We start from the raw sequence: 24,814 nt of genomic DNA, 5'->3' as shown, positions 1-24,814 counted from the left end.
GAAGATTAATATGAAACTATTTTAATTCTGAATGTTACAGAACTCAAACACAGCCATGGTGTGTCAGGTGAAAACTCAGCCAGTCTCATGTCCTGTTTCTGACAGCACATGATTGCAGATACCTTAGAAAAGTTTGTAAGAACAGTACAAATGCCAAACACTGTATTGTTATTTAACAACCCTAAAGTAATTTTCCTGCTGAAGATATATCCAACTGCTTTTTGAACAGAAAGAGATGTTTAGTACAAGTCCCATGATGAGGCTCAGATTACCAACACAGCATGTGCAGTGCAACCCCCTCTGGCTCTTCTGACCCATCTCCCTTTTTGTTGCATTTGACACCTGCCAGATCTTCCACTGGAGAGACAGCAAAAATTTCCTGTTCTTTCACTTCCTGTTTGTCCAAGAGTTTCTAGACTTCCCCAAAAGTACAGAAATAGTTTCCCCAAATACATATACTGGTGCAACAGATAATTTCTGGTTTTGAAAATGTAATCCCATAGATGTCAGATTCCCCCACTACACAGCATTGATTCACTGGGTCGTACAATGAAGCATCCACACGGACAGTTTAGCCGGGTTCTTTGAAACAAAACAGTTTCCCAAACAACTTATTTGAACAGAAGTGAAAAAATCAGCTGATGCTTTTAATCTCTGGATGGATGCAGAATCTACAAACTTTTACACAAGGCTGTCTTTGTCTCCAGTGCCTGCTTTCTCCTTTTGCCAGGGTAAATAGCTTCCCTGGAGTTTGGCGTATAGCCTGCTTATGGCTGTGGCACTAATATTGCTACCCAAGAAAGCCCCACCATGAAAGAGAAAGAAAAGCACAAGAAAAAAATTAGCAGAGGATCTGGGTGGCAGACAACTTGCCAGTGCTTTCCTGAACTGTAACTTAGCAGAGCTGAGCACCATATAATGCTAGGCAGCTCTTTCATATCCATCAAAATTAACTATTTTAGGCTTTCTGGATTCACACACTCCTGCTATCCTGCAAATATGAAACAAAGCAGCACTACTGCAGTTCTGTGACATGAACTCACTTTTACCCTAAGGAATCACAGTGGTTGCACATCTTTCCCTGGAATGGAAACCTGCAACCTGATTTCAAAACATTCTAAACCATATTATTATGGATGACAGTTCTACCTTAACTCAGAGACCTGAGGCACTAGTTATAAAATAAAGAAAAAGATGGGGTGGAGGGTTAATCACAGCAATTAAAAGAAGTTACACCACTGCAGCCATCAGCAGCAGGGTGTGTACCTTTGAGCCTGGCAACTCTTTGATGGCGTAAGGCAGACACCTGCCATGAGGCTGGAACCTGTGGGCAGCCAAGTGATGACAGATCAGGAAGGAAAAGAGCACTTGAAAGGGCCAGAAAGCAATGGGAAGAACTGTGGCCAGGGGACTAGGGAATCAGTTGAACCCACCAGAGATAAGTCTGCTGTCATCCCTTACCAGTGCCCTGGGATCACTTCAACTCTTTCCCTACAACCTGCAAATTTCTCCACTGCCAGAGGTCAGTCTCTCCAGGAGCTGGAGGTATACAACTGAAGAGTTACTGAAAATTCTCTAGGAGGTGAAACAGCATTGTTTTCCACACTGGAAGCCCTCCCAAGCTTCCCAAAGGAGTGGAGGAAGAGCAAAGTTAATTTTATCAGATTACCTGAGTTTGTTTGCCTTCCTCCATCATCCCTCTCCAAATCTTTATGAAATATATGGGTGTAAAGTTGGTGCTGTAAGTTTCCAGACCCATGTCACTAGCCCAGTTTGGCTACTTGACCCACATGGACTAATCTATAAAAGAGGCTGCACACACCACACTGGCTCCCCTGCTCAGGAACAGCAAAACTGTTGTGCAAGACTGTCTGGAAACTCAGTCTCCAAAAGGGAAAGCTGGGGGTCTCCTGCTCTTCAGCCAAATTTTCAGTAGACTCTTCAAAAACAAATGTGCTTCTTTGTACCACCTGGTAGGGGCTGGTGGCTGGGGTCTTGGAGTGGCAGCACATTATGAGTTCTTTCCACCTCATGCCACTCCTGAGACCTGCCTGGTCACAGGGAAGCCATCTATCAATGGGACTGAGAACAGCCCCAATGGATTCACTGTTCCAGCCCTTGAGCACAACCAGCTTCACACAGGTCTTAAGATTAAGCCTCTTCAGGAAGTGGCAAGATGACAAGTGGAGTGGGCAAAGACAGGAGAGGCACCACCTGTAGAAGGGTGTTGGAGGTTAGGATTTTTTTCTTTTCTTTTTTCTTTTTTTCTTCCTCCCAGGGAATTTTTCTCCTATTTCTTGCCTAGTTAGAGATGAAGTCATCACTTGTAAGGGTTTGATAAAATGGCACTACAAAGTCTCTCCAAAGTCAAGCACAGAGGACCAATATCCTGTGACAGCCAAGGCAAGAATGATTTGTTTTTAAAATTCATAGACAACAGACATCAGATCAGAGGTAACCTGCAGTTGTACCAAATATTGATAGGATTTAAATGGAAGGTTTTTTCAAACAAACAAACAAAAAAAAACCCCAAAAAACAAAAAACCAAACAAATAAACCCTCCCAAAAACCAAAACGAAAACAAACAAGGGTGGAGGAGAAGCACAGATAAAGCTGGAAAGGAGGCTGAGCAGGAGTGTGTAGGCCCTGGAACATTCTTTGATATGCTGTGTGAAGTAACAGGCTGGATTATTTATTACAGCTATTGCTTTGTGAAAGCCCTTGCTGCCCTAATTGCCCTTCTAGCCCTGCAAGCCTGCCAGTGCTGGGTTGTGCTGGAGCAGAGCACTGCCAGCACTACAAGGCTTGCTAGGATCTGGTCAGGTCTCACTTTTCTGTAGTTACATTCTCCTCCATTTTAAATTCAGGAAGTTCAGATGCACCACCATGATTTAATTATAAATACTTTATATTCCAACATAAAAGTGCTTTTGGTCCTCAATACAAATTTGATGCTAAGTTTACAGTAGAGTTCACAGGCAGCTCTACTCAACTCCAACATTTGAATCCTTTTCAAAAGTGATTTGCATACAAGAATTCTCTAGCACTTCACCTTAACAGAGTTACAGCTAAGCTTGGCTGTCACCTCCAGCTGTGTGCTCAAACAGTCTCTTCTCAAATTGAATCAGTGCCAATGAGCAGCACTGTAACAGTTATTTTAGAATTCCTGCATTACATTGTCATTTATGTCTTTTCTTACACTAAGTCACCTCTAGTGTGCCCTCCATAGTTACTGTGCTCTTCTTTCCATAATCTGGAGCCTTAAAGAACAAGTAAATGAGATTTTACAAGCTTCCTCCTGAAAACACACTGGTGACTGTTTTCAGCTCCGCATGAATTCCTCTACTAATACTTGTACAGAAAAAAAAAGGAGAGAGAAGCTTGATGTCATCATATCAAGCTGAATTCTGAAATAGAGTTTATATGGATAAAGGGAAGGTGGGTGCAGGAACTGAAAGAGGGTGAGGGAGATCTGAAAGAAATTGAATGGAGACCAGGAAGTGTGGTATGGGTTGTAATGAAAAAAGTAAAGGGCACAGAGAAAATGGAGCATATGTGAGTGTTCAGGTAGCCCCTAGAGGCTGCATTCCAAAGCCTCTACATTCCTCTGTCATGGAGTTAGCAGTGAAACTCACCGGCAAAGTGACTCTCTCATCTCACATTCAACGCCTCATCCAAGCAGAACTGATAATGGGTGTGATTCTACATCATTAAAAATAAAAAAAACATTAAAAAACTAACTAACACATTGATAGTAAACACCAAATTTAAGTTTCTTTCTTCAACTTTAGAATGACTTTTTACCAAGTATGTGGGAGATACTTAACATCAAATTCACATGTGAAGGCACATGCATTCTAATGTGTTTCCTGGGATTTGGGTGTTGGTTTGGCTGTTTGGTTTTTTTCCAACTTGTTGACAAATTCAAGTGGCTAAATTCAGGACAATAAAACCAAAACAGAGCTTTAAAACTGTGCTTTCCAAAGTCAAATTACTTGAGGTCATCAGGCCATTCACAGAAATGGCACCTACTCAGCTCTTGCTGAGATACTCTGTTGAATTTTCCTGAGGTTTGCTCAGGACTGTGCATGAGGATGATTCTGCTTGGCTAGGACAAGGGGACACAGCGTGGCTTCAGCTGGGAACCACAGCATCCGGCTTCAACTGCTCTCAGAGAGGAGAATATGGTCCAGATCCCTGCGAGAACATCTGTGACTTTTACGAAGACCAGACCAAAAAAAAATATTGTTAGTCTGGATCTTGGCTTGCATCCACTTTCTGAAGAGCTCTGGGATAGACTAATATCAATAGCCAGAAGGAGGTTTATACACTTGAGAGGAAATTCCTGGAGGTAAAGGTAGCTGTCTCATGCTGGCCTGTGACTGCTGCAGCCTAGCGTGGAATGGCACAAACCCTGTAGGGGTGGGGCTGCAGTGTGCCCCCCAGAAGGGGCTCAGTGCTGATCTTGCTCACGCCCTCGGGGAGCCGGAAGGTGAACGCCCGCAGCAAGCTGGCAAAGAAAATGAAGAGCTCGGTCCTTGCTAAGTGCTCCCCCAAACACACCCGGTGCCCTGCAGAGGGAAGAGGGGAAGGACAGTGAGTATTTAGGAATTTTCCAGTTTTATAATCACTTAGTTCATGCCTGTTATAAGCAGAGGTGCCTTTTGCTTTGTTTTGTTCAAGGACAGGATCATGAAAGCCACAGAACTAAAACTATGTGAATTCCTTCTCAAAAACATCCCATCCAATGTCCTAGGTTAGGAGACACAAAATGAAGATTTTAGTGAAAATCCATGAGGTGACAACGTAATTTCTTTCTTGTCCTAACAGAAGATTATTTTGCTTTCACAGAAGATGTTGAACTTCAGGACCACACACAAAAAATCTGCCAGGTGTTTGCGCATACTTTAGTGAGTTAGCATCAGCAGAGCAAAATTACTTAGTAATGGCATTTGCAGTTGAACAGAGGCTTGGTCACTTTATGGGCAAAGCATGAGGCCTACTGTTAATTTCCCAGGATTCCCATTCCTTGGCTCCAATGGTATGAGCAGAAAAGGTGAGTATTACATTCACATTTCCAAATAGTAGACAAATACAAGGAAAGAAGAAGCCACTTGAATTAGAAAACCACTTCTGTATGGACATTTAAGTGACTATGAACAAACTAAAAACCATCAGCAGGAACTTTACTGCTACCTATGATTACTGTGTATTGTTACCTCGTTTCCTTCTTTTGCAGCTGGGTTTTCAGTTCTGTAAGCAAGAACTGAATCCTTTGTTTATCAATGCCTTCTGCTTTCCTTTCAGCTTGTTTCTTTAAAAGGGATTGCGATTAACTCCAGAACACACAGGACAAATTACTTCTCAGGAAAATACTATGTGTAAAGAACATTACAGACAAAACCTGTTTAGGACTGCAGCATGCAGCCAGCCCAAGAGGTTCGGGGGTTTGAGTGGGATTCCCACCACAGTGTCCTAAGAACAGATTGGGGTCTGACAGCACAGAAGCTTCTCCTTTGGCAGAAACAAGCCAGGAATGTTCTTTAAGAACAGCAAACAGCAGAGATAGAAGATGTTATCTGAAGAAATACCCTAATTTCATACTTCTGTATTCATCTTCTCATCTGTCAGGTCAGTTCAAACTGTCAATGCATTTACCTGCTGAGAATGGTAAGAAAGCTTCTCGAGGTATGAAATTTCCTTCTTTATCCAGAAAATGGCCAGGGTTGAACTGTCGAGGTGTCTCCCACTGCTCAGGGTCATACAGAACAGATGCTATATTTGGTATAACAATGGTGCCCTGCAAAGAAGAAACTGTTGATTCAGTTCCAACTACTAATGCCTGTCACCCATCAGCTTATGCCTGATGGATAAAACTGTTGCTTGTTGGTATTTGGCCAAGTGCCAAGCTGGGCAGGGATGTCTTAACCAGTGCTTTGGCAAACCAGTTTCTCCTCTCAGTCCATCCCCTGCCAAACAGAGCTTGTTGTGATGATGGGCAGGAGCTTGAGCCTTCCCTGGCAGAGGCCTTATCAGCTGTGTGAGCACCTACATGCTAAGTAAAAGACTTCTTTCGTTCCTGGAGCCACAAATAGTAACTCTTCCCCAGGCACCACATTCCTGAGTTTAGTGGAGAGTAGTTTATAGATGGAAAACAAGTTACAAAACTGAAATGTCTCTCTGCTGAAGAAAGAACAGAAGCTGAAAATGTGTCTGTACCTTTCTGACAGGGAATCCCAGCAGTGTTGTGTTCCTCACACACACCCTGGGCACGCCAACAAAGACAATGTTGCTGAAGCGCTGGATCTCATGAACCACAGCATTTGTGTAGGGCAGTTTTCTCCGATCCTCGTAGCAAATTAACTGGGAAGGACCCAGAACAGCATCCAGCTCCTTCTGCACTTTCTCTGTGGAGAAATATTCACCACTTCAGAGGAGAAAAATGTGCAAAATACTTTAACAAATCACTTTTCTTAGAGCAACAGAAAAATGTATTATTCCAGCATAGTACATTAGGTTTATACCCTGTGATTTAATATTATTTTATGCCTGAGTTTAGTATAGGATAATAAAAATATACAGGAAAACCCCACTACTCTCACCTTGGATGTCTGGGTTCACCACCATATAGAGCAGTCCCCAGTACAGTGTAGTGCTTGAGGTCTCTGATCCACCAAGGAAAAGATCATTTATGACATACACCAAATTCTCTTCATCATACTTGGGCTTGGCCCCCTCTTTAGACTGTAGATGGTGATAAAAAGTTGAAGTTAAAGCATAAAAATTATGCCGTCCTGTATGCCCTCTGTGTGAGTCCTGTGAAACTTCCACAGCTGGCATGTGCACAAAGAATAGTCAAAATCACACTTTTTGATGAGTACTAAGAGTTCAGCAGTTTCCCAAATAGGCACAGTAAATCTGCATTGCTGTCTTTCATGAGATGGATTATTCTTTCATTAAGAAAAGGCAATTCTATGCCTGATGACTTAATCACAAAAGCTTCGAAGCACACTACAAGTTTGCAGTTAGCCTAGAGTTTACTTACATGCAAGTGCCCTACACTCTGTCACTCCTTGGCCTTGGTATCTAATGGTGCTAGCAAATACAAAAGGAAAACATATCTGAATAAAAGGATTTCAACAGAACATTTTGAGAGTAATTTCTTTTCTCAGTTCAGGATAAATGTGAACTGATGGGAGAGATGTGTACCCAAGTATTTCCTTCTGAATAATAAGGGAACAACTAGAGAAAATACATTAGGCAAAAAAATTTTCAAACAAACAGATGGCAATAAATTGCACCCCTGACACCAGAGAAAGCTGCATCTTTGCCCTCTAAAATGCTTATTTTAGTAAATCTTGTCATACTCACTCAGATATTAAGTGTAAGATGATGTATCAGCTCCTTTCAGAGCCCATGAGCCAACACTGTGAGGACACAGCAGCCTGACTAGCTGAAAGTTTATGACCAGAGGTAGAAGCTACGTAAACTTCATCCACCCTAGGAAAGAGATGCTTCTTTTACCTCCTGAAAAGTTTGAAGCAGAAACCCTAGTGGTCTTAGCAGAGCCTCCCTGGCTCAGAGTCAGTTCCTACTATGGAAAAAATAGCCTGGGCAAGGAAGAAGATTAATGCTGATTATGGCATTGTTTGTGAAATTGTTTTCTAGGCTGTCCAATTTGAATATAGGCGCCAAACCAGCCATGCCCTAAAGAGTGGGGAAATTAGAGGTAACATGGAGGTAATGATTCCCTGCCAAGGAAGGAACCAGACAGCTATGTGGCACAAGGAGAGCCAGTGTTGGCGCACACACTGGATCCTGAAGAAGCATGCCTGCTATTTCAGGGCAGTGACTTGTGCATGTGTATTTAATCCCACTGTAAACACGGGCCTTGCTGTAGAAGATGAGGTGGTCTACCAAACTTATGCAACCTACAGGAATAAACTGTCTCATATTTATTACAGGATTGAAGTATACTCATGGATATCTATGGAAAGCAGATGAGAACTCATGGGTTCACCCCCTATCATACTTCATGGCAATTCATTCATGTAACTAAAATACAAAACTGGATGCCTTTCTGAGAGACCTGGGTTATTAAGTCCCAAAATATTGTATTCATGTTAAGAAGCTTATGAAATGCAAGAAACTATGGTGGAAGGGTCACACTGGGTGATTTAGTGGTCTGTTTGGCCTTATACTTCATAACAGCATGATCAGCCAGAACAAACACTTACTTTCTCAATCTCAGCCAGGTAAAAGTCAATGAAATCCTGTGGTTCAGCTGGTATCCCTCTCTCTACATGTCTTCTGATCTCCTTCCTTGCAAAAGAACTCAGGACATCATAGCAAGCCAACACCTTCTTATGAGGCCCAGGGAGGCGACACAGCAGCCAGGGCAGGATTTCGTACATCTGCAGGAGTGACACACAAGGGGTACCCTGAGTTCTCTGTCACTGACAAAGCTGCTTTTAGACACACCAAAAGGCTGAATTGTCCTGCCCAGAAATGCTGATAGTGGAATAAACAAATTAGCATTGCTTTGAGCAGATTTTTGCCATCATGTGGGAAAGCTTTAATAGGAATTTGACACAATTCCAGGAGTCGAGGCAGTTCTGACAACACTCTGCTCATGCCTCTAAGTTTACTTGACTAATGAAGATCACTATTTGACTTCACTCCTGCACAGTTGGAGACCCCAGCTCCCACACACTCAAAATGTAAGGACATCCTTTCTGGATACCATGGGGCTACTAAAATTAATAGGTCTGCAGCCTCTAGTAACTGCTGGAATTTTTGGAGTTCACGAAAGAAATTATGGTCTGGGTATCACTCTAGGATAAGGGCTAATTTAATTTTCGTAGTCAGAGTCCTCATGACTGCTAAGGAGCAATAATTGTTCTTATGGTTAAAAGTATTACATCCTCAGACTGCTGAGTGTATTTACACACACATTTGTCAGCTCAAAATACTGTTCTCTATCTTGGATAGTTCTGTCTGTGTAGCATCTGCCAGTCCACCCTGCCCAGCAAAGAGCAGTTCTATCTCCTCTCCTTGTTCTTTCCGACCTAGCAAGCAAAGTCTCTGTAATTTTAAGTTTGTAGGTCACTCCATTACCACTTCTCCACCTTTGTTTCCCTTCAGAATCACAACAAAAGATGTCCAAGACCCTAGAATGTGTCTTACAGATTATTAGACTTCAGAACCTACTGTAACACTTCATTGGATCTAAAAGGAAAATAGTGCTGGAAATACCCTAAGATTCTGTTTGCTTTTTTCATCCTGTTAGCTGTTAGTTTACACCAATCCCTTTCCTCTTAACCTTTGCACTGAAATGTTCTAAACTCATAGTAAGTGAGCTTAGAACCATTAATCCTATTAATCAATCTAATTAATTCCTATAATGTTTCATAATTTCATTTTGTACTATTGCAATTTGTTCCATTCTCGTAACTCCAATCCACAGTGCTTACAAGCTCTTGCAGTAGGATATCCTGAACCTCCTCTGTATGTTAAGGTCTCCTGGTTTTGATCATCCACAAATTTAAACTACTTTTGTATTTTTAACTATGGAAAAGTTGTATAGTGTTAGTTTCATATAAAAGATTTGTTGAATAGCTTTACATCAGCATTTTAGTTTGCCTTCTCCTGTAAAACTCAAATGCCAATTAAATTTGCTGTGCCATCCACATTCCCCATTACACACAGCCTGTCCCTCTTTAAGGGTCTAAACCACAAAGTCTAATTCATGAGGAATACTTCAAGTGCACTTCAAGATGCTTCAAGTGCAAAGTTGGTCTTTATGGTGTTTTGTGGGAAGGAGCTCCTAAAAAATCTCTGACAGAATTTGAATTGTGAGACTGTCAGAGAATGTATATATTGTTTTTGCAATGTGTGAATGGTGAGCTATAATGAAGTAAGGGAAAGATTCATAGTGAATATTTTATCATTTGTGAGGTAGGGAAAAAAAAGAAAATTTCCAGCATATGATTCACAGAGTGATAAGAAGCAGAAGAGTGAACTCAATGATATCCATTTTTGGAGGAGAGAAGTAAATAGAAGTGGGAGGAGCGGCACTGCAGAATTCAAATGTATTACCAACTCCAGTCTCAAATTAAATTTAGAGGTTTCTGTTAATAGTCTCAGAAATACCAAAGGATTTAAGGCCCCTAAGCTTGCAAAAAACCCAAGAGAGTTCTTAAAAATGGTTTCAAAACCAAGGAGGCAGTAATAAGGTCCCTCCCCAAGGACACTTCTTAGCTCCTAGCCTGCATTTGCCTGTTGCTCTGACTTTATTGAAGACCCATTTTTGAATCTGCTCTTTTACTTTCTACCTATTTCAGAAAAAAAACCAGAATATGATTTACTCACCTGATGAACAAAGCTGCCTGCAAACCTGAATATTTGCTCTGTAGCACGGATCAGTTCATGGAAGGTTTTGTCCTCATCAGAGAAGTGATATCCAAAAACCACAGCACAAATTACATTTGAAATAGAATGGAAAAGAGGGAAAGAAGGATCCACAGGTCTTCCTGCAAACACAGTAACTTGAATTCACTCTCAGTGGTTTTTTTCATGTGATCCTTAAACAGATAAGACTAAATAATAGAAAAGATTACATAAAATGTTCTCTTTATCCAGCTGGGGTGTGAATGAGGACAGAGCTGTGGCACTAATATGAATTATGAAATTAAAACATAGTCATAGAACAGAGGACACTGTTAAACTGTTTCCTCATAGCTCTAAAGCAATCTCACAGCCCTTGCTGTGCAATAATGTTGTACAGCTAAGATCTGTTCTAGATCTGATCACATCAAATCTGCTGTCCTCAACTGTGAGGAGGAAGACAAGTGAGATTTGAGAAGGAAGTAATGCCACTGGAGATGAACTAAGGGAAGTCAGTGACAGACATGTTCAAAAATGTAAAATACTAATTACAAGGAAAGCCTGAAGGAATGTGGGATGGTTTAAGAAGAAGAATAGATGGACAGGAACTGCAAAGTAAACAGAATGAAACTATAATGGTCTCAGCTGTGAGCAGTAGATCGTATCTCTGTCTGATGATTTTTTCTAAAGTTATGAGACAGATACCCATAAAAAGTGATTTGGATAGAAATGATCCTGTCTTGGACTCTCAGATTAACCTGATAATCCACTGAAGTTCCCTCCCACTTCCCACTTTCTTTGTTTCTCTTGTCAATAGTTACTTAGTCAGAGACACTGAAATATCCAGGGCACCCAATGTCATTGAAATTTAAGGGAATTACTAAACTCTGCAATACTCTTCAGTTCCCATGGCAGGCAGCCTGAGAATGGTTTGGCTGTGCAGTGCAGCAGCATCATGTCATTGTACAATATATCACAGACAAATTATCAGCCTGTGGAGGTGGAATATCAGAAGTTCCCAGCTTCACTAGACGTATGAAGAGCTATATAAGAAAGAAATACTTGTGATTCTATGCTCTATCTGCTCTTGTGCTTTGGTAAGTTTGTATACGCCACCAGGGATCTACCCTGACCCTAGAAAAGGTAGGTAAGTTTGCATACTGAAGATATGGATCCATATCCAGACTGAAAAGTGCCTGATTTCTTAGCAGTTAAGATACCTTTTAGGTTCACAAAAAGCTCCACCAAGTGAGAGGCCTCCTCTTGCACTCGATGCTCCAGGCCTTTTTTCCCCATTCCCAAATTGCGTAGAGTCATTATTCCAAAGCGTCTCTGCTGCTTCCAGGAGCGACCACTTGCCAGGATAATACCTGAGGGTGTTCCTTGGCATGTTACTATTTGCCACAGACATGAACAATTCATTTAAATATACATTATAAAATACATGGAGTAAATCAGGGAACACACTGTGATACAAGTATCTTTAGGTGAAATTATTGGTAACCAAAAATCATAGCCAAACATACCCCAACTATAACTTGACCACATATTCTTAATGTTGAATGTAGTTAATCATTGAATAGAGCAGTCTAAGGATTTTCTGACTGCTCTATTTCTTCATGTCTTAAAAAACCCCGAAACACCTTGAGATGCCTTTTTAGGAGATCTGCTTTCACCATACTCAAGTGAGATCACACTCAGGACAGGAATAACTGGATGAATTTCCACAGAGTACAGGGCAGGGTATGTTTGTGGAGATATAGATCAATTAATGTGATGGTTATAGGTTGAGGTGATGAAGGTGAAAGATAAGTGACATTTGGGCTCTGTTTCTACCCTGGAAGAGACAACGCTCCATTAATTGTTAGATAGCATTCCTGGTCACCTAAGAGCCCTGAACTGCTGCTGTGAAGGTGAGGTTTCACCCAGCTTTAAACAATCTGTATCTGCTTTGGTCTAGCAAATGCAGGGGCAGGGAAAAAAGACTGCAAACTGGTGGAATACTCCAAGAAGAAATGGGTTTTCCTGTGTTGGAGGCACTCTCACAATCAAATGTTTGGGAGTGTCTGCAAGTAAGGCAGTGTGAATACTGAAGGAGGGTTTTATAGGTCTCTTGCTCATGATGGAAAGTGTTTGGCAACCATAACGTATACGGTTGTTGGAACCCTGGATTCTGAGAGTTTCAGCCTTCAGTGCTGAGAGGCAGTGATCCTCAGAAACACACTGTATTCGATCCAAAACCCTGGGAAAAGTTTCCTAAATTGTGTGATAACACTGAGGTTGTTGCTGTGTAATTAAAAGTTATGTCACTGGGTGAAATATGTAGAAATGTAGAAAATTAGGTTTAGAACATATAGGTTATAATAGGTTACAAGATGGAGGATTTGGGGTGTGGATTTTTGTCTTCTTTCTCCTTCTTCTTCACAAAGCTGAATGTTCTGTCATTGGTTTAAAAGTTCCGCACTGCAGAACTTGAAAAGTTAGTAATTGGGTTGTAAGTAAAAACATATCTTATAATTGGTTAGTTTAGGCTTTAAAAAGCTTGGAAAAATAAAACTCATGGCCATTTTCCACCTTGCCAACTAGAAAGCACACCCTGTGCAGCTGTATTACTGATAAGATATAATAAACAACTAAGTCTGAACAAGAATACTCGATCTCCTGCGTCTCAATTCAAACTCTGAGTAAAAAGAACTCAAGATGTAAGAAGAAAAAGTAATATAAGGTTACCAAACAAGTGTTGCATTCATGTGATGTACAGCAAAATCATGTGTACCAAAATGGATTAGTCTGTGATGAGGGCAAGATTGCTGAGTTCTGAGCTGGGTTACATACATATATACATCTTGAATACAGCAAAAAAGTCACTTAGAAACAACCTGCAGTGTTTCCCAGGCTGGGGAAAGCTCAGAACAAAAGGCACCACAGCAAACAGTAAAATATTCTCAAGAGCCAATGGAGGACTTGAACAGTATCTGATGGAAGATCATTCTGAATGGGAGGGCAGAGTCTAACAAGGCAGAGTAGTTTTCAAGTCAACATTCTTGTGCACTACTAATGGCAGGAAAATCTCACCTTTTCCTTTGGCCAATGCTCTGAAGAAAGGTGACACCAGCCTCCCAGAAACATCTTCAGGGTGTGTGGTCATACCATCCTTCACTGCTTCAAATCCGTTCAGGATAACCACTGGGACCCACCCAAACCACAGAGTGTACATGTTACCATGAGTTTTTGCCAGCTGTAAGTGGAAAAGGTGCCAGAAAAAGAACAGGTGAATCCCCATATATCCATCTCGAACAGACCCTGCACCTGTTATTCACCAGCCCAGCGGACAGTTTTGTGCTGAAAACATCATCCCCATGAATATAATTGTAGCTAGAAGCAGGAAGAAGCTGCTGTTTTGCTGAGAGCAAGGCTTTCAGCAGCCAATTTTATTTACACCAGGGGGAAATTATATTCTTTTCAAAGCGCATTCTGCAGTAACTCCGCAGCAAAAGAAAGACAACTTTGTACTTTTATGTTGCATCACATCCAACTCCAACATTTATTTGTAGCTTGTTAATTGAACAGCCACACTCTGCACCACTCTGGGGCTCTGCGCCTCCAGCAAGTCCTTCCTTTGCAAAACAAAATAAGCTCCTTTTGCAGACAAAACCTGCACCATCTGTCTTCTCCAGGAGAGGACATGGACACAGAAATTAGTCAATAGCCATGAAGTGCCAGAGGGCTGCATTTGAGTGCAGGGTTTCCTCACAGTACTGAGGAGAGCACTTACCATTGGACACAGCAGAGGTATCCAAGCAGGGATGGGCATATGGCAGGGGAATTCCAATCATGCATGAAAAAAGCTTTGTACAAGTACAGACTCTGCTCCAGCACACACACAATGATACAAAAGAGAAGGCAGACAGTGGCTAAGGTGCCACAAAAATTACATCCAACTGATCACACCAGACACTTGCTTCTCCTCATATTTCTTTATATTCTGGCTTTCCTCTCCCTGCTAGAGCATCACAGCCTGAGTCTGCTCTGCACTCATTGGCCCGTGTATGTTCTCAGGCATCCACCTGGACTAGAGGTCACCTGCAAGCCATTAGAGGAATTACTGCAGCTGTCACTAAAAACAAGTGGCCAACAGTTTTCAGGAGCTGTAGGAAGATGGGGAGTGAATGCCCTTCCTGTACTACAAGCATATATGCACCCTATTACCCACTTTGTGATCAAATTAGGCAATGCCAGTGAGAATTTTAAAAAGTATCATGTAGGATAGCAGATACAGCTAGCATTATAGTGGATACAGCATCACACTTAGCAGTGCAGAAGCATCTTTTAGATTATTGGTGTTCTCCAGCTTTAATAAAAAATCATAAACCCTGTCCCCAAGTTTACTTGATTCATTAAGTTTCTCATGAAGGTGACCTATTCCTCATAAGAAGGTGACCCAAATGTAGGAATCAAACTGATCTTTATATGTCAGCACCTTGTCTGTAACTTTTACAGACTTAAAACCTTCAGTTAATCACACTTTTTTCACTCATGGCTAAAAACAACCAATTAAGAGCATCTTAAAAGAAATACCTCCATCAGAAGATCCCGATGAAACTGAAAGTTCAAGTGCACCAAGTTTCCAAGCAATGGGAGAGGAGTTGGTCCAGGAGGGAATTGCTTGCAAGCTTTTCGCAACCTGAAAAACTCAACAATCAATAAAAAAATGATCAGGCCTATAAGACTTTGAGTTATTGTTAGCATTTCTGAGCTGATTTATCAGCTGATTTATAGCTGTCTCTATCAAAAAAGAGGTACTGGAGCTGGGAAAAAGTAATCTTGCTTCTTGTTCCACCAGTTTTGTCTGCAGACGGAGTTCTACAAAGTCTCAGTTCCTTTCCCGCCCTCTGTCCCTCCCTCTTCATCAACGCCTGCCCTTTTCCTTTGCCATACTGAGATGTAGCAAACTGATCCCTGATCAAAAGCACATCTCTGCTTACTGCAAGCCTCAGTATGGAAACGTGGAATCACTTGTACTCAAGGTATTTTTCCTGAAGCTTGTATCAGGGAACTGCTGGTGTCTATTGGGAGATCTGGATTGGAGTGACATCAGGTGAGAGCCCTTGCTGACCACTGGACATGAGATGAGTGAAACTCAGTTTCATCTGCCTTGGGAACTTTTAAAACATACATAGTGATTCATCTCAGAATCACCGAATTCAGATTATGAGTGTTACATATAGGTTAGACTACATAGTTACATAGAATATAGTTACAATAGTATAGAGTGTATATTTACAATAGGTTAGATTGGATATATAGTATGCACTTACAACAGGTCAGATTTTCCAGGTGTTTCAGTCACAAGCATTATTTAAATGTGGTTGTAAATTCAAACTTGCCTGCCAATACACACAGTTCATACAGGCAAAAATAAGTGTAGTTACAGACTAAAGATGCAATTGGAAAATGAGATTGCTACATGTGATTTCTGAAAAATTGGCCTTGAGTGTTCAGTCGAACTTTTTTTTTCTCCAGTAAATGGAAAAATAAGCATTTCACCAAGTGAGCACTAATGACGCAGTGCTTAAAAACTCACATTAAAACTAAATAATTTTTTTAAATCAGAACATTTAAATTTTTATATTCAAAAATAAATTAAATATGAATTTCCAATTCTTTATGTACTTTTTTTTTAATGTAACCTAATTGAAAGCTTCGTGTACTTTGGTTTATTTTCTACTTTTTTTAGTCAGTTACAGAATGCTGGCTATTATTACCAGCTCTCAATAAGTTTACAGGACACATCAAAAATCTGATAATGAGGGGATTCACAGAGAGTTTGAACCACAGACAGGGGGAAAGTACTGTGTGCCAGTTACCAGAGGATACAATCTTGCATAGCAAAGAGAAGGTTTCTTCACTAAAAATGAGTATGAGTCTGAACAAGAAACTGCTGTGCCCTCCAGTGCTGACATAAATGTGGTATTTTGTAAACTTGGCAGCATGAAGAAAGTAATGTGACTCAGTGATAGCAATCCATCTCCTTCAGCTGGCCAAGCTTTGCAGCTGTTGTGGGTACACACGTGCCTGTGTGATACAGTGAAGGCAACATGGGCAAGTATCTTTTGTCATCTTATCTGTTCATATTATGGGCAACATGGTGGGAATTAGGCTGAGGTGGGCGTCATGGCTTTGCTAAAAACAGTGCAAATCAGGCACCATTGCCCATTAAGAGGATGAAATTAGCAAAACATAAAATCAGAACAAGTTGTTTCTTCAAACCAAAATATCAGTTTCAAATTTTGAAAAGTTTTGAAAAACAGGAAGAAAGATAGTTCTGTGTACAGACAACTGGAGCCAGAAGAAATTACACAAATTTTATGAATAGACTAAATGCAACCATGTTCATCTCTTCTCTGTTTAGTTCAGATTCCATTGCTTAATTTTAGATGTTTCATATTGGTGTTGTATTAGTATTTTGATATCAGTAAATGAATTCACTTCTTTCAGAACACGGGTCAGGTCTAAGTGGAGTCAAATCACCACTGTCAGAAGCAGGATGAAGCCAAATGAGCCAGCCAGCAATTTATCCTGCTAGATGTTCCTGTTACCTTTTCTTTTCAAGTGATTTTAAACTTCCCCATCTGAAACCAGGTGCATGAATAGTTACTTCCACCAGTGCCTGATGTCACTGGATGAGCGGTACTGGAAACAAAACCAGGGGTTTGTATTGACATGGACCTGTTCCTCTGTGATGCTTCCTCTTCTAGACAGACTATCAGCAATATTTGTTGGGTTTGTATTTTTGGCAGAAAACTCAGCTTTCCTAAAAGATGGTAACCCAAGAAAAGGGCAGTCCAAAGAAGTGGACACAGAGGCAAAACCAGCAAGTTTTAATGAGAGTTATCAGGAAGCCAAAGTTATGATTTTTAGTGGACTTAAAAGCACAGTGTGAATAAATTCTCAGGAAGATTAGTACAATGCTTGCAAAAGTAAAGCTGTGCAGGTAATGTGTCAGTCAAACAAGCATGGTCCTGAAACATTGAGCAAGCAAAGGTTTCATTTCAGCTCTGGGACATCGATATTTCAATACAAAGAATAAACTGTAACACATTTGGCAAGAGGGAATGTCAGATAGGAATTAGGATCTCTGAAGCACAGGAACTGTTCATACACTGGGCACAAAGAAGCAGCCAATTGCCTTGAGTGACGCTTCAAATAAATAATATTTAGAAGTGGAAATTGCACAATACATTGCTACGCTTTTTAAATCCTCACCCACAATTGTCTTCAGAAACTTATAAAATTCACAAGGTGGAATGAGTCTAAAACCTGGGACTGTTGAATCTGCAATTCAGGTGGCACAAAGAGTGAGAATAAATGATATAATCAATGTTAATATCCAAAATAAAAATGAGAAAAGCAACACAAATGGGACTGGCACCTCTGATCCTAATTGCTGCAAGACCTTTTGTCACAGAGAGTTTGCCTAAGAGAAGGCTAACTTGATGTTCTCTGGGTAGATTACTGGGAACTGCATGATACCTCTGTGTAAGGAATAGCTGGATGAGTTTTTCATAATGCTGGAAGATGCAAAGCACCTGAGATCATCTCCATAATTTCTGCATAATAATCTTGAGGATGCAAACAAAATCCCTCAGAGGGTCAGGAAAATCAACAGGAAAAAACAGTAAAAAGATGTTAGGGGATACATTTTCAAGTCTGATATAAAGAACTGGTTTCTGTTTTCGCAAAAAGAAGTTGAAATCAATATTTTGAATAGGATCCTTTTTGTAGGGCAACAGCACTGTGTTAGTGCTGCTAGTGAGTAAGGGAGGCTGTACAGGCTTGTGGGGCAAAAATAGAAGCTCAAAGTCCACAAATATCATCTTTTCAGAAACATCTGAGAGAAGAACCAGCAAAAATATGGCAAAAAACTGTAAAATGCAATGTTGAAGTTATAAACTGGAGCAGTTTATCATCTCAATCTCTATCAGTGGTTTCCTCACAGCACGACTAATGACTGCCAAGAAAAGGAAAAGCACAATGACAGGACAGTGATGGCAGAGCATTTTAAAGTCAAGCTGAATAAACAAACTCTGTGAGAGACTCCCACGAAGTCAGACAGAAATTAAGCACCCAGAAGTGTGTGTCATAACAGTGTGTCACAAAAAATACATCTAGTTTGAAATCCAGGAGAGTTGTAAACAAAGAGCGAATGGATGAGAACATACTGAAAACTAGTACTGAACATAGGTCAGGAATTGGTCAAGGCAAAGTTAAAGTAGCTGGCTGCCCATGTTTTTCACCCCAAGGATATCCCAACAAAGCATTATTTAGTCATTCCACAGTGTTAAAATTTCACAGAATAGAGAAAACAATCTGAGTGATAAAACATAGAAGTTACTTGGGTTTTTTTAATTTGAAAATACTACAGTCTTGGTTGATAAAGCAACAGCATCAAAGTTACATTACTAAAAATGATCTTTGATAACTTTAAACCATTTTAAAAAATCTAAAAATGCTGTTTACAAAGCTTGCAAATTTCATGACTGAGAGAAGAGTGAAACTCAGGAAGCCAGATCACTGACAGTGGTGGCACCCATTGCATCTGCTGCAGTGCAGTCAGATGTAAAGCCACACAACATGAAGCAGTTTGTCCCAAGGGAATTGGGAAGACAGAGAGTTAGATGCAATCTCCTTGAGCTCTGCACTGAGCAGTGCAGAAGTCTTGGCACCAAACCTGCCTCAGCTACAAGCTGGCCAAGGACTCAGAAGTGCCACGGTCAGTCTTGTGGAGTGAAGGAGTAAAAGAGCGTTTGGAGAAAATTTACCTTGGCATGGCTGACCAGGAGATTGTAAGTGTGTTTTGACACATCAGGGACAAACAAACTCTGCAGCAGAACAATGGGTATCCTCCAGGATAAAGATATTGACCTCAAAATAACCTCAAATACAGAGGATGGCTCTGATGATGGTGTTCCACTTCCACTCAGGTCCCAGAAGGCTGAAACAACTTGGTCAATCTGCTTTTGTGTTCAGAATAGACACATTGCAGAGAGAGTCATTCTCAACTGAAGGCATCAGCTCTGGGGATTGACTCAATGTAGTTACATCCTTTCAGCACAAAAAATGCCAATAATATTTGAGATAGATCTTGATTTACTTTGGATTTTTCTTAAGATGGTAAGTGTTCCCGGCAGGGAACACTGCAGATGAATGCTTCTCTCTTGGCATGTTCTTCACCAGATTGGCTGCAGATTGTGAACTTGGCAATTATAAGCATAAGGGGAGAAACAGGGGTTGCAGGTGTTTGTACCAGTGGCTGCAAAGTGCGAAGCAGCTTTTCAAACTGGAGATTTTCCTCGGAGACAAGGAAAGCTGAGAAGGTTGCAATAATGTACAACAGAGAATGAACAAGGTAATAGATAAAGATTGAAATACCAATATGACCCCCACCCTGTCTTTGTCATCAAACAATTCATAGGAACAACATGTCAATATCCAGGAGTTTACAATGTCTATTCTGTGAAACCAGGGTTAAAAAACATCAAGATACAAGCACTGACCTAGAACTCTGATGTATTTTATACAATACTAAAATAAGCAATGATTTCCCTTCTTTAGTTCCCACTTCAGCAAGTATCTCAGAGTGCTTTATCATTATTAAAAACATTTGAGGTCTGTCAAGGCAAAGATATTTATTTCTACATATGAAGGCAAGAAATTACACAGCACTACTGGATTTTTTATAATTAAAATGTGTAACAGAGCAGACTTTCTAATCAGGCAATTATTGATACTCCTAAATTTACATGGTAGGAATTTAAATGCAAAACATGAAAGGCAGAACCAGCACAACTCAATAATGTATTCTAATTACTACACTCAACTTATAGCAATGCATTATCCCAGATTAATATAAATGGAGCTGTACCAACTCCATTACCTCTCTCCACCTCACACTTCCCATTGTAATCCTTTGCAGCCAGGTATTTTCAACTCTTCAAAGTCTTTAATTAGGGTGTGGCAAAGAGTCAAGCAACAGGAGGCAAAAACCAAGGGAAGACTGAAATAGAAGCAGCCACATGGCCAATATGGAGGGCCAGGATGGCTCATAACCTAGAGGAGGTCACACATCCTCTGGCCAAAATTGTGGCTGGCAGCTCAGTCTTCAATTACACCATCATTTCTCACAGGCTTTTTTCTCAGGCAGAGCTCTTTTCTGTAACATTTTAGATTTGAGAGGTTGATTTAACAACCTAAATAAGCATCCAAAAAATACTTCGGAGAAAGATTTAGGGGACATTTCTGTATTTGATTTTCTATATCTTAAGTAGGAAAAAAACACAAGCAGTAGCACAGAAGGTTAATAACCCTCTATCACACACTCCTCAATCTCCAGCACTGTGGCAGGGGCAGCAGCCCTTTGAAGTATTACACTAATTGCATTAGGCTGCTGACAGAGAACATCTGTTTTATTGAAGTGGCAAAGTGACAATTAGCCATGCATAAAGTGCAGGGGCCAGAAGTCTGATTCATGCCTTTCTTCCCTGCCCAGGGAAGCTTTTTCTTCTCACTTCCAAGGAAGGCTGAATGATGGAGACTTGCACTGCAATAGTGCTAATATGAAGGGAACAGGGGGATTTAGAGTTATACACTGTGTGTGGCAAGAAATTCCCTTCACAATTGAATTTAAAGCTGGGACTGTGCCCTGATAGGCCCTGTCAATCTGGCCTCTCTCAACATCTGCCTCTCTGCTGGTTCTTTGTTGCGTTTCTACCAGTTCCCTGAGGGAGGGAGGGACACATGTAACCAATGCCCCTCTACATTTATCCGAGTCTCCTATGGAAGAAAGCACTTGGACAATGCTGCTCATCACAGCTTTGCCATCCAGCGCCTGCCTCCAGGAAATAACTTCCAGCACCTACGGCAACTGTGCTAGTGTGGCTTTCAAGAAAGACGGCAAACACACTCAGCAGCTTTCAGCATTTGACAATTACTTATGGATCAAAGGGCAAGTTGGGTGGCAGTGACTGCATATTAATTTGTTATACTGTATCTAGGGATTAGCAGTTGTTACTGGCAAAGACAAGGCAGGCCTTTAGACACAAGTTTCACAACTGATTGCACATGAAATAACTACAGTACCTAGACACATCCCCAAAATTAAGCAAGAAAATGTATGAAAAAAAGTTTCCTAATTTTTATTTATTGATCCAATTATGATATTATTGCTTGTGCAATACATTTGCAATGTCCAGAAAGGTCCTTTTCCCCAAAAAATATTCCATAATTGTTGTGATAAAAGGGATTGAGAAATACCACCTGAGGTCAAAACTATTATTCCTCCTGTACATATTATGCTGCAAGAAATTTTATTCCTTGCACTAGTATTTCTGAGAGAGACCTCTGAGTTTCTCACATAAACCAGGAAAGCCATCTTCTACCACAGAAAACAATCTGTATCCTCTTAAAGATCCATCACTTTTACATATGATCCCTTGTCAGCTTCTCTGCATCCTCTGGTTATATGTGACAGCTGGAGTGGGGATGTCAAACACACATGGGACAGTACGGGGTCACAGTCCTGGACCTGGGGACAGAGGATAAAAGAAGCGCCTCAGAGGCTGCAGAACTCTTGTACAATTGTCAAGAAAGACGTTGAGGTGCTGGAGCATGTCCAGAGAAGGGAAATGGAGCTGGTGAGGTGTCTGTAGCATAAGTCTGATGAGGAACAGTTGAGGGAACTGGGATTATTCAGCCTGAAGAAAAGGAGGGACAGGAGAGACCTTCTCACTCTCTACAACTCCCTGAAAGGACGTTGTAGCCAGGTGGGGATTGGCCTCTTCTCCCAAGTATCAAGTGCAGGACAGGAACAAATGGCCTCAAGTTGTGCCAGGGATGATTTAAATTGGACTTTAGGAAAAATTTCTGCACTCAAAAGGTTGCCAAGCCCTGGCACAGGCTGCCCAGGGAAGTGGTGGAGTCATCATGCCTGGAGGTATTTAAAGGATGTGTAGATTTGGCACTTGTCACATGGTTTACTGGTGGACTTGGCAGTGCTGGGGTAATGGTTGGACTCAATGGTCTAAGAGGTCTTTTCAAACCTAAACAAATCTGTAATTCTATAATTAGGGAAAAGCAGGGAGACATTTTGTGCTGCTCAGATGCAGGAATTACAGGGCTTTCTTTGATCAGAGGATGGCATTGTTCAAGGAGAATCACTTTGGTCAGCTCTGTGTAAAGCATCCTGTCAAACACATCACAAAGATAAAAGGCAATTTTAGTCTTGACTCCCCTACTGTAGAAGCTCAACCTGGATAAAGACCAACAACAAGCTAAAATTGATGGAGAATAGCCATAATTATTTTGTTCAATATTTGTTGGTTTGTTTTCGTTTTGCTTTTTTGGGGGAAGGGGTGGGGGGTGGGATATTTGGTGTTGGTATGGATTTGTTTGTTTGTTTGTTTTAATTATCTCAAAGTTTTCTTTTTTCTCTTGGCAGTACCTAACAGAAAGGAAAGGAGAGAGGCAGGGCAAATGAAATAAATATTCTGCTTCTGAGCCTCATGGACATGATTCTTATGTTTCAAATTGTATAATTACTTCGTTTTTCCAACATCTGGGCCTGGTCAAATGCCACTATCTCACCTAGAGAAAATGAAAGTTAGTGCAAGGCACACACTAATTCATTTGGGAGCTTGCCTGGTGTACTGCATTCCCTCACGTAGGAGAGACTGTGAGTACAGAGAAAATCATGAACATTTTATCTTGATCAGAGCGCAGAAGAGCACGGTCATGGTGAATAATATCCACGTAATCAAGAAACCGTGCAGACACTGTTCTACCAAAAGGTCCAAGAAATCTATTAAGGACATTGTATTGTAGCATTTGGATCTCATCCTCAACCAGTCCCATGCTGTCGGCAAATGAAGGTGTGATGAACTCCAGCGTCCCCTGGTAATACAGGTGTGTTTAAGGGCAGCAGCTCACAGCCTCTGCTGCCCTCTGCCTGGTGCCTCGGAGCAGCTGAAATATCAACATGGGATCATTTTGTGCTGGGGAGTTCCCGCTTGATCCATGCTGAATTAGCCAGCACGCTTCCTGACAGCTCTTGGTGTTCTGCTTGAGGACAGACAGCTTCCCTAAGCTGCAGCATCAGACCCAACACACATATCAGGACTAGATCCCTACACAGGGGGCTCCCACAGGGCTGTGCCCAGTTCTGCCAGGGCAGGCCAATGCCACAATAGTGTCAGAGAGTGGCAAGCCTGGAGTCCCATGTACCTCTGCCTGCAGGTCCCATCATGGCCTGCATTTCTCTAGGATATAGGTTGCTGTCCGTGAGTGCTGAAGCTACTGATACCCTCAATATTAGGGGTGGGTGGTGACATTTGTCCCTTCCCAAAACTACCCACGAGTAGGCTAAGGGAAGCTGCCTGTCTTACCTGAGATACCAGAGTCACCCATACCTTGTAGCTGTCAGTCCAACCTGAATTTACAAGGCAGAGCTGATGCTCATGTGACTGCACCACCGAAATAAGCACTTTAATAGTGCTCAAAAAAGTTACTTCAAAAAGAATATAATATAAAACACTCCAATTGTTTTTTTTTTCAATTTCTCTGTAATGCTCCTTAAAATGCAGCTTTGTAGAATACCATCATATCATCAGCTGACCACAGAATATATTCATATTATTAGCTCATCTCTAGTCTCATTTGCTGTATCTCATAAACTGTTCAGAGAAAGGGCTGCAATTTTGTTATCGTTATTCCTTTAACATTAGAATGTCACACTGCAGGACAGCAAATAAATAGTTCCTGGAGTGTTTGGCTAAAAAAACCACAGGCTGTGATTTCTTTGAAGATATTAGGAAGAGTTCATAAGCTTTTCACTAAGCAAAAGATATCCCAAACTCAGCTGAAATATTACTTCAAATTAGTACAGTTCATTGGGATTTTTTAGTCCAACAATTTCAATGGATTAATACAGTTTTAAATAACCTGTCTCAGAAATTCCTAGTGAAAAGTTCCTGATTTTACCACTGAGTCTCTTATTCAAGAATATCCAAAGTAAATATTTTAGCTCAGGACAGCAAACTTGTGTTTGAATTCTGGAGCTTTTAGAGGCATTTTGAGTCACTGCAAAACTAAAATGTATCCTTCTGCTGCAGCTTACTGCTCTGTGGAAACCATAATGATCAAGAAACAAAATCCCAGAGAAATGACCCAGAGAAAACTGTGACTCCAGGAAGAAAGGAAGGAGGGAATAATGAGAGATGCTGGAATAGGGTCTCTCTCACCTCTTCAGCTTTGTGACATTGAAACTACTAAGGAGAAGTATCCATGTTACGGCACCTTCACACTTTCACAAAGGTGATAAATCCAAATAAAACGGTCCTGCATCAAAGTTTCTTTGACTTTAGACAAGTTTGGG

At 41.0% G+C, this 24,814-nt stretch overlaps 2 protein-coding genes across 5 annotated transcripts in view; both read right to left on the bottom strand.

Annotated features, from left to right (window-relative positions):
* The window catches only part of LOC104687967 (cytochrome P450 2J2-like), a 40,457-nt gene continuing 15,643 nt past the window's right edge, over positions 1-24,814 (bottom strand). The window contains exon 10 of one of the 3 annotated variants that reach the window (XM_019284590.3): positions 1-4,392. Coding sequence is in view for 2 of the 3 variants with exons in the window: in XM_010397251.4 (XP_010395553.2) it covers positions 21,848-21,970 (123 nt within the window). In the remaining variant the exon portion in view is untranslated. Of the gene's footprint in view, positions 4,393-20,060; positions 21,971-22,861; positions 23,029-24,814 lie in introns of those variants that run through there. The other 2 variants (XM_010397251.4, XM_019284591.3) reach the window with 2 other exon arrangements.
* On the bottom strand, positions 6-15,262 carry LOC104687966 (cytochrome P450 2J6-like). Of its 2 annotated transcripts, XM_010397250.4 has the most exons (9): positions 14,965-15,262; positions 13,462-13,624; positions 11,607-11,756; positions 10,372-10,532; positions 8,238-8,414; positions 6,603-6,744; positions 6,220-6,407; positions 5,659-5,800; positions 6-4,571 (listed from the first exon to the last, which is right to left on the bottom strand). In XM_010397250.4, the coding sequence occupies exons 1-9, from the start codon at positions 15,133-15,135 to the stop codon at positions 4,393-4,395; spliced, it is 1,473 nt and encodes a 490-aa protein (XP_010395552.1). In that variant the 5' UTR covers positions 15,136-15,262; the 3' UTR covers positions 6-4,392. The 2 variants fall into 2 exon arrangements, with proteins under 2 accessions (XP_010395552.1, XP_019140141.1); XM_019284596.3 differs by lacking the exon at positions 8,238-8,414.

Source organism: Corvus cornix, chromosome 9, assembly GCF_000738735.6.
Source record: "Corvus cornix cornix isolate S_Up_H32 chromosome 9, ASM73873v5, whole genome shotgun sequence".
Lineage (NCBI taxonomy): Eukaryota > Metazoa > Chordata > Aves > Passeriformes > Corvidae > Corvus > Corvus cornix.
This window is presented reverse-complemented; position numbering and strand designations above follow the sequence as displayed.